The sequence below is a fragment of the Ixodes scapularis genome, unplaced genomic scaffold, assembly GCF_016920785.2.
Source record: "Ixodes scapularis isolate PalLabHiFi unplaced genomic scaffold, ASM1692078v2 PGA_scaffold13__105_contigs__length_92229423, whole genome shotgun sequence".
NCBI lineage: Eukaryota > Metazoa > Arthropoda > Arachnida > Ixodida > Ixodidae > Ixodes > Ixodes scapularis.
Genome location: NW_024609839.1, coordinates 90,588,253 through 90,608,865, shown reverse-complemented (window position 1 = coordinate 90,608,865; position 20,613 = coordinate 90,588,253). Strand labels below are relative to the sequence as shown.

At 35.6% G+C, this 20,613-nt stretch overlaps 2 protein-coding genes across 4 annotated transcripts in view; both read left to right on the top strand.

Moving 5' to 3' along the window:
* The window catches only part of LOC115331324, a 264,070-nt gene that overhangs the window by 166,231 nt on the left and 77,226 nt on the right, over nucleotides 1-20,613 (top strand). The gene's annotated exons all lie outside the window — the stretch shown is intronic.
* Nucleotides 16,697-20,089, top strand: LOC115330253. Its single transcript, XM_029992014.3, has 2 exons — nucleotides 16,697-17,582; nucleotides 17,656-20,089. The coding sequence occupies exons 1-2, from the start codon at nucleotides 17,580-17,582 to the stop codon at nucleotides 19,837-19,839; spliced, it is 2,187 nt and encodes a 728-aa protein (XP_029847874.3). The 5' UTR covers nucleotides 16,697-17,579; the 3' UTR covers nucleotides 19,840-20,089.

The window sequence follows — 20,613 nt, the reverse complement described above, 5'->3', positions numbered from 1 at the left end:
TAATTGGTGGTGCAGAAGAAACAATAGATATGATGAGAATGTCATTGGATATAAACATCGATTTAGACGATTTCGATAATAATCTTAACAAGACTCCAACACTTCATTATTTTCTTAAGGCATCCTCATTAATAGAACAACTCTCTTTACATTTGCATATGACACGAGATATAGTCGATATATTAAAGAAATATGTGTTTAATAAACACACCAATAACGTGGGTATATGTAAAGACGTAATGGACGAGATCTATTTTACAATTCATAAAAAGAATATAACTTATTTAGATTCTCAATTTCAGTTCGACATTTCATCTAATAACGTTATATATCCAACTCGTTACATGCCCAATGGATACACAACATTTTTGCCAACTACACTTTCGTTTATGAAGGAAATAAAGATAAACTACCCAACACCTACAGCTATCACGATCGACCAGTCCGATGCCACGATGGAAACAGAGAGCGTATCACGCACTAATAAACGATTACTTACGGACCAACCACAGGGTGAACATCAGCTACATAATGTTGATAGTAGCGATGAAAACGAATCTAAAATTTCGTCCGATAAACGTCATAAAACGGTTATAAGTAAACTCAAAAGCGGTGAATATAATATTCGCGTTCCGTTGATGTATATAGTTGCAGAACGATTAAAAGAAATCGACGAGATTGGTAAAAACGAATGGACGGACGACATAACTTACGAATGGAATTATTTAAATTCATTAGAAAGTAGTGTGTCAGACAGGACAAAGGCAAATGTATATAAGATTATCCAAGACCTAAAACTGTATCAATCTGAGCTCCACGAAGCTACGAAAGCACTTACATCTCGATTGAATAATTTACCAGATGGATTATGTATTAAACGGGATATGGTGTGGCGAACGGATAAAGGTGAAAAGTTGACACAACAACAGACAGAATCTTTGTGGAATGCAAATGAATTATTCGAAAATGAATTGAGAACGTTTAATATTGCAAAACAACATTTAAAGGTATTATTACATTTAGACATGTTTTCCGAAGGTGCATATTCCGAAGAGGTTATTGGAAAACTAAAAATATATTTTGATTTAGACACGACATATCAAACACTAAACGAGGCTCCGAGATTCGAAGTAATCGACATCGATCCAAATCGAAGCACGGTGGAAAAACCGCCAAGACGCGTTAGTAAAAAAACAAAGACTAAACGGAAGGGTCAAAAAACGCACACAGTTCAAAATCCAGTAATTTCAAGTGTTGAAACAACTTCAAGCGATACAATTTCTAATACTTCCCAAACTATCGCATCTAACACTTCGGCATCAACAACAACAACAACAACAACTCATGTCATACCAGTAGATATTACACCAATAGAAAATGTTACAACACCACATTATGCACCAAGAACGAGTACACCCATCCCACCTGTTGTCATGGAAGACGTTACGTCAGCAAGCACAACATACACAAGTGATACGTATACATCTACACAAGAAACGTCCGAGTCCACTCCTAATATCGATATTGATATCGTGGAGACACCTATTGATAATAAATCAAACAAAAGTACTCGTAGATATCGGCATAAAGGGGCAAATAAGTTAGCATTTCGATATTCACTAAATTTTTCGGCAAATTTAAATGATGACACGAATAACGTAAAAAGTGTGGTACCCAATATCGTAGAAGGTAATTGGCCATTAGGTCATTCTAGCAAATATACTACAAATAATTACGATGAAATTGTTACTTATTGTCGTTACACGTGGAAACTTATTTTTAACAACGCAACTAACGACACTTTAGACGTTCTTGCAACTGGAGCCATAAAATATATTTTCCTTGTTGATGATATTTCATTTAAAATTACAGACATCGCACAAATAATAAATCTAAATAAGGAGGTGATTCTACAAGTAAAATACGAACGTTTGCAAAAAGAATTTTATTTTTATTCGAATGATCCAATTCACTGGGCCGTCTTATTCTGTATGCATAAGGAATCTTTATTTGCAAATGAATTACCACAACACATAAAAATATTTAATATTCTAAAATGGTTGTATTTCTTTAATACAACAAATGTTTACAAATATAGACGACAGGTGCAAAATCTGTCATTGAGCGGGTTTGAATTAAATTACGACGGTTCAATTAAAGAGTCTATAGCACAATGTACCGATACTGATTTGGATAGATGGTTCGTAAATCCATTTATATTTACACCAGACAACGTAACCCCCGATGGTAAAATGATGAGAGGATCTCAATTGTCAATATCAGTTGCTACAATATACATCGATAATAAATATCTACACAATATCTATCACAATTACATTATCGAACAGATCTTTCAAGGAACGATAGACAAAACACGATTTCCATACATACCGCCAATCGAATTTCTTGTATCAGATTACTTGAATAACATACCTTGTCACATTTATTTAACAAGGACTGGAATGTTATATAATTTTTATCACAATGATAGTTATTTAAAAGAATTAATGTTAAACCCTCAAATTACATTACCATGTCAATACGATCCTTGCATGTTAACAAACACTCCAATCGTACCCAATGTAAATGTCAAAGAAATTTGTCAAACATCAGATACAGATAAATTACTAGGTGGGTCTTTTCCCTTGTTTCACGATTCTAATCTTAATCTAGATTGGAATATTTTTAATGATTATTTTAATACGTTTTATCATGCTATAAGTAATAGATGTCTTCTTAGTTCAGCGATATCGAATTGTGCGAATGTTTTATACGCTGTAAAGAAATTCGAAAAATTTCGCCCTGTGGTAGACGAGCTCGCAAAGTATTTATATAGAAACACAAATACTTACAATTTCGTATACATTTACTTACTGAATTTCATAAACTTTTCTCCACCGCCGAAAGATTTTAAGTGGAATTCAAACACCGGAATATATTTACCGTTTGTCATTGGTTTACAAAGTGCGAGACTCAGTGACGATGATTCCAACCTATTATTCGAAGCTTATAGACTATTTTTAAAGCAATCTACCGTATATTCACTTCTTAAAATATTCAGTAATATGCCGCGAGCAGGCATAATGATGGGTAAATCGAAAGAACTATTACGTTATCTCGTAGTTTTCGCGGGTCTTGGCGATATATACAGCCCTTTCGTTTTTCCACATTCGTATTTTTACGACTTAAATCCTCAAGTACCAGTGGTTTCGGCTGACTTGGGAGACTACATAGAAAGAACATCTCGTGGCCATTACGTATGGTTCATGATAATATTCGTACTGGATAAAGTGAATGTGCCAATCTTTTTGAGCGATGTACGCAACGATATTATAGAGAGAGATTTATCCAAGTATATAAAGGATTCTGACGACGGATGCACTAATACAGATCGTTTGGAATTTTTAAAAATTGTAACATTTCAACAAATAACTTTATTACTGCTTAGTATATTGTATAACGATATGCCAAATCTATTTCCTACGGCACATTCTATTTTAAAATCGGATCACATTGATTATGTCGAAGTAGACAAATTGATAACTAACAAAGAAGCCACCAATTTCTACAAGGAATCTACTACAACAGACGTGTTTATTTCAAAGGTCCTATCTATATCAGAAATTATTCATTTTTAACTATGTACATTGAGTGAAAAAATGAACAAATATTTCAATAAAAAAATTGATTGTGTGATGTGGGTTGTTTTTAATTTGAAATAATTGTGACACCAAAATTTTCCATAATGTGTCTTCCATTTTAAATTTGATTACTATTTTTAAAAGACGTATAATAGTGTTGTAACAATATGTATAAAAACTCCTATCCATCGATATTTGTTCTAAAGAGTAATAATAAAAAATGTCAACAAATTTACAGAGGTTGCAACATTGTATTAATCAATTAGATCTTACTTTACGTAATGTTACCAACGCTGTTAGGGGTGGATCAAATAATAATAATAATAATAATAATAATAATAATATAGGAGGTGGTCCTCCTGGTAATGGTGGAAATGGATTTTCAGGTAATGACGGATGGGGTAGTGGTGATAATAATATGGAGTATAATGATGACGGTAATGGAGCCAGTCAAAATGTTAATTACTCGACAGGGTTCCAGCCACCACCCAATAGATATGCGCCACCACAAAGACCCGCTCCAAATTACATACCAAACTCGACGACGTTTCCAACACCATCCAATAGATATGCACCACCGTCGCAAGGGCCTGGTCCAAATTACATACCACAATCGTCACCGTTTCAACCACAACATAATAGTTATATCCCACCACAAGGACCTCCTCCAAATTACATACCACAGACGGCACCCGTCAATTTTTCATTAGTAGACGTGACTAATGACCAGCCGTTCCCACAACCATTGCAACCTACGGCACCACCACAAACTCCTCAATCCACATTCATTCGGCCACATCAACCACCACAACCTAACGCTCCATTTAAAATCAATGTGCCACAACCTACAGAACAACCACAAACTAATCCTCAATTTAAAATCGTCGTGCCAGAACCTACAACACAACATCCAATACCTAATAATGTATATCCACCTAGCACATCTCACCCTCCACAAGCATCTAATCAACCAGATCCCACCCTTACCTCACAAACACAACCGCCAAACACTTCCGATCACCAACAGCCTGGACAACAAATTCCAGGAGTGGCGTCGGCACAAAGTGGCGTAAACGTTGTTGCAAAAGCTGGCGACACATTACCACTCACCCCACACCCAAATTTGGGGGAGGAACACGATACAAAAATAATATATACGTCTTGCGTGGCGAGATGGCTTCAATATTTATTGTCACATCCAATGGACAAATTGAACCTTACAAATTTGGAAATTAAAGAGAACGATAACCTAGATCAATGCAAAGAAAAAATAATTAATTTTGCAAAAATTATAAGTATGTATCCAACATTTTCAATTTTGTTTAATCGTTTGTCAACGTTTAAATTAGTTAGAGCCATGCAAAAAACAATGTCAAATAACGTAGGCGAGCAGAGTGTGTTGGATAATATAATAGGCATGTACACAATCTACGTGACTTTTATGTACGTTAACATTTATTCTCTGAAATATAAGATCTTACTGAAGTCGGTCAAAACTATTCATAATGATAAATCGATATTGCATCGAAAAATAGGTCAATACAAACTCACATATACGCGTTTAGTTGAATTGGAAAGAGAAATAGAACAAGGTGTTGCTAGCACCGTTTTACATGCGGCGATACAATCTCTAATTAAATATATGTACATTTATAAACCGAATATGGAATTCGTGAAATTTAAACAAATTATTTATACTCAAGAATTTTTGAAATGTATACCGTACATTGCAAATGAAAACGGTAGTTATATGAATATGGGTCCAAATGAATATTCTCTGAATAACGAGAACAATTTATACGACACAATTGATGTGAACTCATTTGCCGACAAAACAATACGTATAGCTAGAGGCCATTACATCCAGTATAACGTCCCTATTTTTCACCTGAAACCCGTTGACGTACCGATTCTAGAAGATATCATGGAATTGGTATCTAATCGACAAAGTATTAATAATCTTTACTTAAAATATAAAAACAATGTTCAAGAAGGACGGAAGGCATTAAGCTTTATTGTGAATAACAGATATTTAAAATTGGAATCGCTTCGTTATCGGTTGTATATTTACATGTTGCGTCAAAACAGATTTCAATCGTATCATAATATTAATGGTTCCGGGTATAAAAAATATAACGTAAGGAATAAAATCAATGCTTTACAAAACTCAATGTCTATAATAGATGTTGCTATTCATTTACTCGAAAAATCTATCGTGCCTTATCATATGGATGTCGACTTTGTATTTTCAGGATGTAAAGAATCGAAACAAACGTTCGGTGGAGAAACCACACATTTATATACGAATGATGGCATTGAATTGGATGTATCGCACGGTAGATCTGTACAGGAAATGGAAAGTATAATAAATACGTTATCTAAAAGTGCTCGGAAAAATAGACTCGAAACGATGTTTCAACCGTACATACATCAATTTGCAGAATTAGTACGTAGAGCGCAAGATAACGATATTCAATTACAACGTCGTCATAGAGTTGCAATAGGTTGGGGGGACAACGAATATCCCAAGCGAACTGCCTCTAGTGAACTTTTAAATATATTAAAGGGCGTTAATCCAGATTATTTGGACATCTTAAAAACCAAATATATTGATAATTTAAAAAGTACTTTACTAGCGTTAGATCAGAATTTAGCGAATTATAAAGTTAATCAGTATGGTACGGATGCTTTACGGCGCGATCGCGATGCTGTCGCAAAAGAAATTCAAAAGCTTGAGAAATTCAGTCTATCCAATTTATACGACGACAGTAATGACAATAGCATAAATTTGGCTCGTAAATGGATTATAAACGAATACGCAAACTATATGGAAAATATATTGCATACTAGTCGCTCAATGTTAGATGAGATGAATAACATGACTCGGTACAATATCGAAACCACCGCTTCACAACACGATAAGACGAGTACGCCAATACCTCGTTCAATGAATTTTTTATACCCAAGTAAATACATTGACCTAATTAATTTGGAAAAAACAACCACGACTGGAAAGATGGCCATGATACGCAAATCGATTGTCGGTTTACACATGCGTTCATTAGACATACTGCCTATGGAATATCTCATCTTGAAATCCGATTCCGTAAACTTATTGGAATATATTCGTGAACTAGACATAGTATTTGAACAGAAACCGAATAGATCATACATTGCCATTGCTATATTTACATTAGGAATGAGTTTCGCAGAACGGAACAACCGGCGCTTAGAAAATTTAGATTCGTTAGATACGTTCGAATTCGTGATGCAAAACACTTTCCATTTGTGGAAAAACGAAGGTGTTGAGTCAATGTTTCGACACCTCGAAATACCGCAACGAGTTACGTTTGAATTTTATAAACTCGCAAGCACAATGAATGATCCCGATCCAATGCAGCAAAATATTATCGATCATTTCGATTATCTAACCAAGAATCAAGAAAGTCCATTCCTAAAATTATACAAAGAGATGTACGCTAGAGGAGACATTGTATATTACAACATATTAGCCATTGCTAAAGATCGAATGTACGACCACATCACATGTATTAACGAATTACACGAATCTGCTTTCAATAGTTTAGTGAAAGGTATCGAATGCTTAAAAACATACACAGACAGTACTAATGCGGCATTTTCTTTATCTCGTTGCTTAATACGATTACAATTTCTACGATCTACACGCGACGATCTCGATCAAATTATCCCAATAATGTGGACGACACTAATTAAAGTTTTTGAATCTTCGTTTAATGACGAAGATGTAGTAAATTTTAAAACACAGTACGGATCGGCCGTATATCAGATATTAATGGAAATGATAGACTTAATCGGTAATGTCTTTTCCGGTAAAAAATTGCGTCACGTGAAACCATTTTATAAATGCTTCATTCATTTACAACACATTCCATACGAAGTTTCCAACGTGATTTTAGATTTAATATACATTATATTGCACACCAATTCCGAGCAAGATAAATTTTTCGAAATTTTATCCACATTCAGACTTATCGATGAAAAGGTATCAAGTTGCGAATTAGCCCGCAACGTGTGGGATCTAGTTGCAACAGATTTGATTAGAGACGAAGATACGCCAATCCCTGTGGCAGGCGTGAATTGTAGTCGTCAACCGCATATTATTAACGATATACAGGCTTTAACGCGAAAAATCTGTCATCTCGTAACACTTCCAAGTCGTAAATTTTTATTATCACATATTCCAAGCAGATACGAATTGGTCTATAGTGAATATCGATACGCGTATTTGCCACGCGAATTGAAAAATATATTTGACGATGCATACTACTACTTCAATTTGAAAAACGAAGCACACAAAAATATTTTTGAAATTTTCAATCTCATCGTAATTTTTGCGCGCAATCCTGAAAGAATAAAGGATGATAATTATAAAGATATTTTCAGGTATTTATCCACTAGGTATAGTCAATGCGTCTTATATAATACCAATGTCTCAGAATTAGGAGACGAAAATCCCTTAATTATGTTATATTCATCGCTAAATCGTCTGATGCGCTCTATACACTCGACCACTTCGCGACAAATTGTTTTCGAAAATTATATCAAAGACATGACTGCTTTGTATCAACGACTGAAGGACCCAGACTCGGTGGTTGGACCTCGTACGCATGCCGTTATTTGTTTCGAAAAGTTTTTTCTCGACGACAAAAAACTCGATGCACTCGCGTCAATACGCAAACTCGTTTCGCTACCACCACTTACAGAATATCCAGAGATTAATATTTATAATCAACGTCACGTATTACATTTAGCGTGGAAATACATATTGGAAATGATTAGAGACGTAAATACAAATGTAACTCGCGAAATTTTGAAACAACTCAGTCAATACGTTGGTAGCAACGACGATCTCCCACTGAATACCTTTGTGACGAGCACGCGTAATTTGTTCCATTACGTTGCTAGAGATCAGATTCAGAATTGGAACGTTTGCGACAACGTCATACTAATGTTATACGATTACTGCGAGTTAAAAACAGTATATACCAGAACACCAGCTCATGCAATGGTGTATCCGGCCGAATTACAAAATTTATTACTCGAACTCGAAAACTCTTTAGACATTCATAGATGTAGTGGATTGTTTATGCGATACTTTTCTGGATTGATCATGGTTTTTAAAGACTTTGCGAAAGAACTTTCACCATTTACATTAGTAAATACTAATTATTCGATTTTTAAGGAGATACCTGATGTGAATGTGGGTACACCCGAAAGCCTGTACCTATCTATTCAACGTCACGAGCGTCTCTGTAAATGGCCAATGTCATTCATTTATAATATAAACCAACATATCGATGCCATATACTCGGAAGAAACTGTTTTCAACATTTTAACTACAATCGTAATGAATAAGTTAGTATTTTTTCCATCTCCATTTACGACTTATGATCAGACTTTATATCAATGGAGTAATTTCTTACACGAATCGATTTGTCTATACCCACCGAGATTATTAGACTATTTAAATCCGCGAAAAATTGAAGAATTCGATCTCAAATTAAAAATGGGTTATGCAATACGCATAGGATATAACAATTCTATACGGAATGATAAAAATCCAATCATTACATTTATTACTAATTTCATAAACAATATTGAAGATATTGACACAGAATTATTCACTAACGAATTGAGAAAATTAAAGACAAGATCTGAAGTAGTTGAGTATTTGCACATGTTATCGAATGTAATTTCCATTGAAAGATTGTGCATTCTAACGAAACTTTTACGAACAGAATTTTTGAATCGCCAAGATTGGATTGTTCGCTATTTACGTCTCATACTTAAACGCGCAAAAAAAGAATCATTAGTACGCATAAATCACGATTTTATAAATTCAATAAATGTTGCCAAAAACGACGACCTATTGTCGCCCAATAAATTAGATACGGTACAATCATTAAATCATCTACTCTTACAAGACACACTACGTTTGTTTCTTATACGCAAAGAAGTCTTGGGTAAACTGATGAATATCGATGCAGCGTGGAAATTAATTTTACTGTCAATGAGAGTCAATGTGAATGTAAATGACGACGAATATAAATCGATATCTAAACACCACTCGTTATTTAATAGAAAGATGTTATTTCTCCTTATGTCTCAGTACGATAATAACGAAATGTTAAGTGCTATTAAATCGACCGACAAACTAAATACTTTTACGGAAGTGGATCCATCTATATTGTCATCGAAAACAAGTTTACAGGATAGAGAAGATTATTTTATGTTACACACAGCTATAGTCGGTGCAGAAGAAGCAATAGATATGATGAGAGATCACATAGATAACATGAAGGACTACGATACTTTAGACGACGCGATCGACGATGAACTAGAACAGTTATTAGGCGGTGTAATCGACCTAGAAACGATGGGAGAACAAGTACGTAAAGTGTACGCAACAGTAACGGAAAGTATAGAAACGTTAACAGAGTTGGTTGGTATAGCACATCCACGTCATACACTTTCGAGAGATTGTAATAAAATCGTGATGGATGTATGGCATGCATCTCATCCACATGCGGATTTATCTTGGATTAGAGAACATCAGTATCAAATCGATCTTCAAACACCAGACGTGGTATATCCAACATACGGAATGCCGCTTGGCTATAAAACGTTTCTACAACATAGAATCATTCCTAAAAAAGAGTTAGATATCAATATTCGTGCAATTGATGTGCCACGTAAAAACCACGTGGCCGTGCGATGTCAAAGCGATTTAAATACATATACTGATAAGATTATTCAAATAATTGAGACAACTCATAATAACCCGATCAGAGAAAACGTAGTACGCGGTAATAGACGAAACGATATATTTCCCGCAAATAAGTATTCCTTCCGTTTTGGTGACAACCCCTCACCATCGGTTAGAGAATCGTTAAGCAGCGAAAGCGTATTGCAGCAACCCTCATTAATCGAAAACGAGAATCCCGAGTACGCTATATTATTACGACATGCAGAAGGCACACGCGCAAGCGAACGTATCGAAAGGGAATTTAAGAGTGCACTTCCAAGAGTGGCAATGGAACGTCCCAACTCGTTCGGTGTATTAGCGAATGTCGCCGAAGGTGAATACTTTATTAAAATTCCATCCCAAGCTGAAATCGAAGAGGGTCATCGCACATTGATAGAAAACATTACATTATTAAATAGCACTCTAAGTCGTTCTCTTCCGCTTGTAGAGAATGAATACAGATTGCTCGAGTTTTTACTAAAAGAATTGGAAAGACTTAAAGATGTTTACAATAGAGAAGTTATACACGAAATTATAGTAATCGCGCAAAAATACGGGGTGGAACTAAACAACATTTATTTAAAAATATGCGCAATTAAAGCCAATCTATACCAGAATATAGAACGAAGTGAAGCTTACGATTATCGCAGAGATCTAGTACTCGTGCATGCGCATAATGGAATGGAAGTTTCGAATCAGATGGTAGTTATGAATCTACCAGAATTATCTCAATATACTGCATTACGCTCCGCGTATGAAGAAGGGTCCAAGGTATATAACAATTCTGTGCGTCAGCTTTTCATCTTGCGAGATATCGGTGCGATAATGAAAACCCAAACACCGGAATGTATTGCTAAATTGAGTGTAAACTTTGATATGAACGATACGTATGCAACACCCGTTAATTTTCCTGCATTTAAAATTACCTTTTTACCACAAGATGAGATGACTATAACACGTCCGTGGCAGGGGGATACAAGTGGTGGGGGGCAGATAAACGCATCACAATTAAATACAAATACCACAACGGCAGTAAATGATAATCGAACAGGCTTGGGGGACAGTGTGGCCTACGTAGAGAATGCTACCGTCATCTCTACAATACAAGGTGAGATTGCCGAAATGCAGAACAATTTATCAATTATAAGCAATAACTTTCTCGGTCCATTAGCGAGTATTTTGATTCCAGAAGCGCGTGTACAGTCAATAGAAGATTATTACACCAATATAACTTATATAAATATTTTAAAGGAAAGAATTGACTTCATTACGAGAACGCGTAGTTGTAGAAATATTCCAGAAAAATCAAACGACGAAAAAATAGCCATATTATTAGATCAATTGCAGAGAGAACGCAACGAATTGAGTAGATTACATCAAAAGGAGATTGCCGATTTAGAAAGTAAACACGAACGACAAATAACAGCAGACCCCGAGAGTATAGAACTTTTAGACGCTCAGACTTCTGAAAAACACGCACTCAAACTGAAACATGACCAAGATAACCAAATTCAAAGAACACGTCACGAGAACAGAGAAAGGGAACTTAATTTTACATCACATTCTGAAAGTGAAACTTCGCAATCACTAATGAAAACTGGATCCAAACGATCGCATAACGTGTTAACTGTTCCGAAAGATCCAGTAACAAGGAAAGGTCGACCTAAAAAATCTCCAGCGAAACGACGAGTAGACTTTGAATCTAGTACTAGTGATGATGTTGGCAACGTCACTACAGATATTAATGCAAGTGAAACTTCCAATGTTCAAGAGGAAAAAACAGAATCGGAGTATGAACTAGCTCTGACTAAGATACAATCCGATGAACCCGTCGTGTCCACGGACGATATACAATCGATCATTAAATCCAATTTATTACACGGTCGAAATAAATTACTATTTAGATATTCCGAATACCTACCCCTCACCCCACATAGGAGCAAATCGCTTCAACGATATGTACCTAACATATTGGAGGATAATCTACCTTTAGGACGCCGAAGTTTGATCAGAATGTATACTTTATCAGATATGGATAAATTTTGCAGAGGCGCATGTTTTTTAATCTTTAACGAGAATATGGGGTACGGTGTAATCAAGGTTTTAGAAAATGGACACATTAAATACGAAGTAAAGGTGGGTGATGATTTCAAATCAATAGAAAAATTTCCTATAGACGATATCATAGCTTTAAAAACATTGACCTTAATGCGTATTCGCTACCTCGATCACGAATTCGTGATATATTTCGAAACCGATAACCCTATACATTGGACTGTACTATTTTGTATGCATTTCGAATTTGACAAAGCTGAAAAAATAGATGATAATGCGAAAATGTTCAATATTTTAAAATGGCTATACTTCTTCGATACTACGACCGAACACACTAAAATGAAAAAACGAAATGCCATTTCGTTGAAACTTTTACGAATATATGGACATCAATTTTATACGACTAATGTTCAATGCCTCAACGTAAAGAATAATCGTAAATTTCTGAATCCATTCGTTTTTGCACCAGACGTGATCACATCGAATGGAGACGTCATTCGTGGCATTTCGCATTCGTCGTTTATGTGTACTGCACATATAATTAACACTCAAGTACATCGCGCATACGATGATATAATTCGTAAAACATTTCATGAAAAATACAATGTCACATTAGGAAGCGACGATATGATATACATACCTCCAATTGAATTCATGGTAAGCGAATTCACTCCCAAAAAATGTCATACATTTTTAATGCGACAAGGTATGCTGTATAATTTTGTTTTGACAAAAGAGAGTAATTTAACTTTATTCGGAAATTACAACCCCAACAGTTTGCTTCCGCTAGATGCAATATATACAAAGAATGATCCAGTGATACTTAAATACGAGAACGAACCGTTATGTTCGTACAATTCAGATCTAATCATCACGTCTTTTCCAACATTCGAATTCAAAAAGGCTTCCCCGTTTGATGTGACACTTTTTGCACAATTTCAACGGAGATTCACTTTAGCAGTTCAAAATAGAGCATTCGTACGTGCTGCGCTCGGCAATACAGCTACGATTTTGTTGGCTGTGAGTCAATATAAACAATTTCGTCCCAATGTTGATGAATATTCTAAATTTTTATATGCTAATACATGTGCTTATGACATACATTATAATTGTTTAATTAATCTAATTACAGCTACGTCTCAATTATCAACCGAATTTTTGAAAGATAGAAAGACATTTCATCCTTTTCTCTCTTTTATGGTAGGCGTAAAGAATAATGGCTCGTTATTACCTCTTTACAGACATTACCTAATGAATACCGATTTACTTAAGATCCTTTTGTTATTCACAGATGTATATAGAGAAGGGCTTGTTGTAGCCAGAAATTCTGAAATAATTAGTAAGATGCACGGGGGATTGATCGATATATATAATCCTTTCATATTTCAAGAAATTTATTTCAAGGATATATCCACTATCACACGTCCAAGAAAGGATGAAGATTTAGTAGCCTACGTAAGCAAGTACACGAGAAGTTATTATGTTTGGAAAATAATAATAGAAACATTGTATCGTACCAATATCGCAAGTTATTTGGAAAAACCACCTACTGATTTAAACTTGGCAGCGATGGGTGTATACATTAGAGATTCCGTTCAACAAAACATAGACTTAGAAATTAATCATTTCTTATCAATCGTTAGTTTCCGTCACATTACGTTGTTATACGTACACGTTTTAGCGCGTGACGACGATCGTCGAAACGTACCTATCATACCGTTGGCAAAGGAATTGATACAAAGAAATGAAAGTGATTTTACTTTAATAGACAAATTATTAACCAGCGCCGAGTGTATATCAATTTTAAAAATTGACTTGGATACGAAAAATTATTTTACCACAATTGATTCCATTACGGAGCACCTTTGGCCTCTTCGGTTCGGAAATGTACCTTAGATTAGATTAAATTAGATTAAAAACAAATTTATTAAAAATGATGTGTACAATTTCTCAACGTCACGAAGATTATGCGTCGCATTTGCGAAGCATATGTCGTGAACTACCCCGTCTAAAATTTCTTGCAAAGACGTATCTGAGAGTAGAGCGCTATTTAGCAACGTGTGGATTATACCTAAATACACCATGTACACACGGCAATGATTCAGGGTGTTGGCTTTTACGAGTGACCTCTCCCTTAAATGATATATTATCTCATATAGACGTTGAATTGAGAGAGAGTTTTTCGCAAACCTTATGTATGCAATCGTTCAAAAAGTGTAAACAATTGGAAAGAAACATTCGTGCAAACGATGCATACATTTTAATCCATCGTTTACTCACCATCCATAGTTGTATCGTTATAGTTGACATTTCTGAAAGTTCAATCCATCCAGCAATTCTTAGTGACGCAATTTTAAATAATTTTGGTGTACGCAATGTATCTGTTTCATTTAATAAGTTACGAGAAAACACGCCGTACGAAATTATGAGAGCAATTAGTTTATTACAAACAGTAGAATGTATTAATGTTAATGGGATCGAAATTCCTCCCAACGTTACTGATATGTTTGTTGATATGTTGGCACAACGTAAAATTCATACTTTAAAATTGTCTAATAATCGATTTCTTTTAGATAAAACTTTGGTCAATTTATGTCATGACGATAAACTACGAGTTTTAAAATTACACAACAATTTGATAGGTATCCAGGGTCTGCGAGCAATTGCGGAATTGCTGGTAATTAATAAATGTAAACTCGAAAGTTTATCTTTAAAATATTTAATAGGTTTACAAATGAATCACATACCGTGTTTGTTGACATTTAACGTCAGTTTAAAAAGGCTGTGCATCGAAGGGTCTACATTTGTGAGAAATGATGCATGGTCTCTGATAAACGCTCTCTGTCACAACGAAAACTTGGAGACATTAAAGTTGATCAAGTGTGGTCTGGATAGTAGTACAACCGAACCTTTTGCTCGATTGCTTATGATGAATAAATCTTTAAGAAAGATAGACGTGAGTAAAAACAATTTTGATTTCCAATCAGCTGTATTGATAGGTAATGCATTCCGATTCAACTCCACTCTTCGTACACTTAATCTCGATAAAAATAATTTCGGACACAACGGTATAATGTTTTTGATTCTTGCGTTAAATGAAAATAATTTCATTACAGAATTAGGGTTTCATTCTACACCAGTTGATGTAAGCTTAAACGAATTTCTAAGACTTCAAAATGTTTATCACCGTGTACGATTTAATTATAACGGAAACCAATTGTTAGGAATTTCGAATAGCATCATTAACAATTCAAATGGAATCACTCATTTGAATATATGTAATGTAAACGAAGGAACGATCGATAACGACTTTCTTCGCCAATTATTTCTGGCTCTTCGAAGTGCAGTTCGATTAGAAAGTATTAATATGGAATTAAATACACACTTGGAGCAAGATGCGGCTATAGAATTCTCAGGCGTTTTATCTACGAGTAAAACGCTTAAAAAAATTAGGTTAATTACGTATACCGTTTCGAGCGCTCCGGCACTTGTAATAATGAAAGAATTGGGGAAAAATCGAATAGTAACGCATTTCGATATGAAATTTCAAAGGAATGTCGTTACACATTTTATTCAAATGTTAAAAACCAACGAAACATTGGAACACTTCGGTACGATCCGCGCGCACGTGGACGATTTCAAATACATTGCACGTTGTATAATTTCAAATATTTCTATAAGATCTATTTTAATGGATTATGATCCTATACACACGAAAACAATTAATAAAATTCGAAATATTTTGAGACGCAATACATCGTTTATTAACACAGCAGTACAGTTTGCAATAGATCCATGTAAGTTTGGTGTAAGGCGACTTCCACCATTTTTATACGAACAATTTTGTGTCAAAAAGAGTTTTAACGTAATATTAAATAATTATATAAAAGATGAAAACATTCAAGAAGTAAAATATCGTGCAGAACGGTACATACGCGCAAACTTTTTAGCTATAACAGGAATCTCGAGCGGTGTAATAACTTGTTTTCCAACAGATAAACAGGAAAGTCAAATCGATTGTTTAAATTACGACTGTTTGGATAAGATTTGTTCATATTTGAAGATAAAAGATATCGCATCGTGGCCCTCGTCCAGATTCTCCCTCACGACCCCAATTATGACATAAATAAAGCATTATGATTTTTTTTTATTTTACTCTCATTATTTAGATTTAAATTATACCGAGAGTTTTTTTTTAAATAAATGCAATCCAAACATTTTTCTTTTCAAATATTTATTAACAAGAATAAATTCAATCGGCTAAGAAGAATCCGTTACAAAACAACTTCAACAATTGCATCTTCATTTTCTTGTATGTCGTTGTTGTTGAGATCGGTGATGTTGTTTTTGTCATCCACGACGACAGAATCGTTGCTATAGTCGATATCCTCATCCAGTTCAATGCCTTGGATATCGTCAAAGTATCCGCCTTGACTTTGCAGATCACGGTAATCCCATTCAGGCTTGGTGTACGAATGTTCGTCGCGAATGCATCTCTCACGTTTCTTCGATTCCTCCAGTGTTGGTATAATAGAGTCCAGGGAGTATGGATCTCCAACGAAGAAACTTTCTAGATCGAGATCGATATTGCCGTCGCAGTTTTCGAGCATAGCTTCTGATGTGAAGTTCATGGTACGAAGATATTCAAATTTCGCTTATCCCGACTTTATATAGCGTAGAAGATTGCTACACCTCTTTTTTACTCGAAAAACAAAAATAAAGTAAACTACGTCCTGTTTGTTATCTTTCAAAAATAATGTGTGGTAATTGAAGACAGGAAACGTCTGCAAAGCTTCCTGGAGTTTGTTCAAGTAAATAAAACGAAAAAAAAATAGAGGGAGAGGGGTATGATGGAGAGGATTTTTCGGTGTCTACGATTGGATGCAATCTATGGTACCGCCTCACTTGTCTTACAAAGCAAAAAATAAAAGGATTACTACACCCAAAAACACGTGATCCTGTTTTTGTATGTGAATTACTTAATGTAACTCTAGCACCGTAAGTAACTGTGTCTCACATTTGATATAAATAGAGCTGATTTTTGCGATGTTTCAGTCTGACTGGACGAATTATTTTTTGAAGACGTCAGCAGCAACATGGTAAGCCTTTTTTATCACATTTTTTCTCCATTTTCAGTCTAACACGTGGTTATATTTTTCTATATATGCGCAGTCGCAACAGAGCCGCTTCATGGTGCGACGTTTGGCAGCAAGAAACGATTTCGTCTTGGCGACGAATTTACATTACCAGCATCCAAACCTACTACCAACAACAAGCGTCGTTTTTAATAGGCTGCAATGGCTTCGGACGCAGTGTGACATAGACACACCGTGCCACGGAACGGACGAAGACTGTTGGCTCTTAAAGCAAACCAAGAATTTCAACTTGATATTACAACACGCTCAATTAGAGATGAAAGTTGTGTCGCCAGGACATCTCGGCATTTGTGAATTAATGAACGGACCTTATTTTCCGCACGACAGTTTAAAAACATTGGATGTATGCCTTCTCCTTCATCGGTTGCTCGTTCGACACCACTGTATAGGAACCTTGCATTTATCTAACCCATGTGAAACGTTGTGCGGAATGGTTGCCGATGTGTTTCGTGTAAAATCTGAAGGATTGCGCGAACTCAAACTGTCTTGTTTGGACATGACGTCCAAGACTCAAGACTCCCTCTTGATGGGGATTTCGAAACTCTGTTCATTACAGAAGTTGTACATTTCTGATATAAATATATCGCACGATGTCACTGAATCTCTGCTCAAAATGCTAAATCGTCAGTCGCTAGTGAGTGTGTCTTTGATTAACGTCGGAATGACTTCCTGTCAAGCCGGAAAATTTTTAGAAGCAATATGTACAAACCACCAACGGCTACATTCTGTATGTATCCATCATACTATAATCGATGATGTTGGTTTAGTTGCTCTCGCCAAATTATTGGAAAAGAGTGATTGTGTCCTACATACGTTATCGTTGTGTAATATCGTCGAGTTCACAAACACGTCCATTTTTGCAGCATTGCGTGTGAATAAGAGTGTAAAAATATTTGAGATGAACGGTTGTCGTTTAAGTAGAGAACTTGGAGCGCAGTTGATGAACGCGCTTGCATTTAACGACACCATCGATACATTGAATCTTCGTTGCTCCAATGTAAAAACATTTACTTCGCATTTCGCTAATGCCTTGTTTGTAAATCAGACTATTCGCAATGTCAATTTAGATTACAACTTCTTTGACATCGACGATGTTGTGCAAATCGCAGAAGTTTTAAAACGTAATCGCACGCTAGAGACACTCGGTATCGAAAGTAACAATTTTGGTCCTATCGGTCACTTGATCTTAATGACTGCCCTTGTTGAGAACAAGACTTTGACAGACCTTAATTTAGGTTACGTAGACGCAAACGAAGAGATTTACGATTTTTTAAAAAAAAGCACAGTCTCTCATCGCTTACGATTTCCCTGCGATTTTGAGATCTTTGAAATCATTACGAGAGACATCAGTCTTCATAACGTAACTTCCATCCATGTGGAATGTGTAGATAGTTTTAAATCTACACATTTGGGCAACCTTTTTTCAGCAGTACACAGAAATGCCGTATGTTTGAAAACTCTTCACATCGAGGTAGATGCACACATGGACTGCCATGCAGCTTTTCAATTGTGTAAATTGCTAAAAAATATGTCTACTCTTAAACGAGCTTCAATAAACACTTACTATCCATCGTCCTTAGAATTGGTAACTATTTTGAGCGGTCTTTGTCAAAATCGAAGTGTAACGCATTTTAACATGGGATGTATCTACACTAAACAAATTGTAACAAACGCAATTGTTAAAGTGTTGAAAGAAAATGTGACGCTATCGTATTTCGGTACGATCAGTGCTCCAAAGGACGAGTTGCACATCATCGCTAACGGACTTCGTACGAACGTTGTGTTAACGTCTCTCGTTATATGTAGCGACTGTGATTACATGGAGCTGTTTGTGATTAACCAACTGTTGAGACGAAATGTAGCACTAGTGAGCGAAACTGTAAAGTTTGTCCTAAATCCACATGAACGCGTCATTACTCGCTCATTAGCCAAAGTGTTTGAATTGTTGCAAGAGAAAGAATCCTTTACGAAGATGCTTGCTGAGTGTTGCGCAGAGTGTCATGTCGAATCTAAAACCGTGTTGAAAAATGCACGGAATCGCGTGACACAAAACTTCTTTGCCATTACGGGTATATGTAAAGTGTTGGAGTGTCGTCCTCCACCTAGGCGACGGCGAAAGTGTCTGCAAATCGATGCTCTGAATTACGAGTGTTTGTTGAAAATTTGGTCTTATTTAAAGGTATCAGATATTGTGGTATAACTTGTTTATATACATGTTGGCCATTGTATATAATGTAAATATTTCTTTTACTATTGTAATTACTGTTTAAAATTGTGTGAATATTTCATCTGCGTTAATAAACCTTGCAATATTATAAACTGATGTCTGAAATCTCAAAGCACACAAGAGGCTTGGTCAAAATATTTTTACCTTCCCCACCACTATGGAAAGAGGGTCGTAAAGTATAGACCTTTTTCGCAAGGGCGCCGCCATCTTGAATTGTCGTCACTTCCAGTATGGGCGAAAACATTGTTTTCCCGTCGCCACGCCAATAGAAGGCATTTAGGAAATAAACGTAACCGTCACACATTCTCGTTTTGCCTCCCCTCTATTTTTTTTACTATTTGCAGGTTGAAACGTTCTGATATTTTTTCGTCGCCGGATATGCCTACTTGGCGGTCGGGGGGAGAGGGTAAGCGGAAAAGGTCTATATAATAAATATATGGGGTATATATATAGTGGAGGAGTATAACTAACTAACATATGAGAAAAGAGTTGAATATATTACGATGGACAGGAATGATCTACACCAAAAAGGTAGGGTTCATTTTGTAATGTGATTTTTATTTTTCCTTTTCAATATCAATATATTTAATTGAATTCTATATCCACTTTCTATCTAAAGGTGAAGACTTCTGGATAAATTCAACGATTCTTCAAGTGCGTGAATTACGTGACAAGGTGGCATCGAAAGCTTGTGGCGGAGAAAAATGTTGGATATCAAGAATTATGGCAGATGTGAATTCCATATTA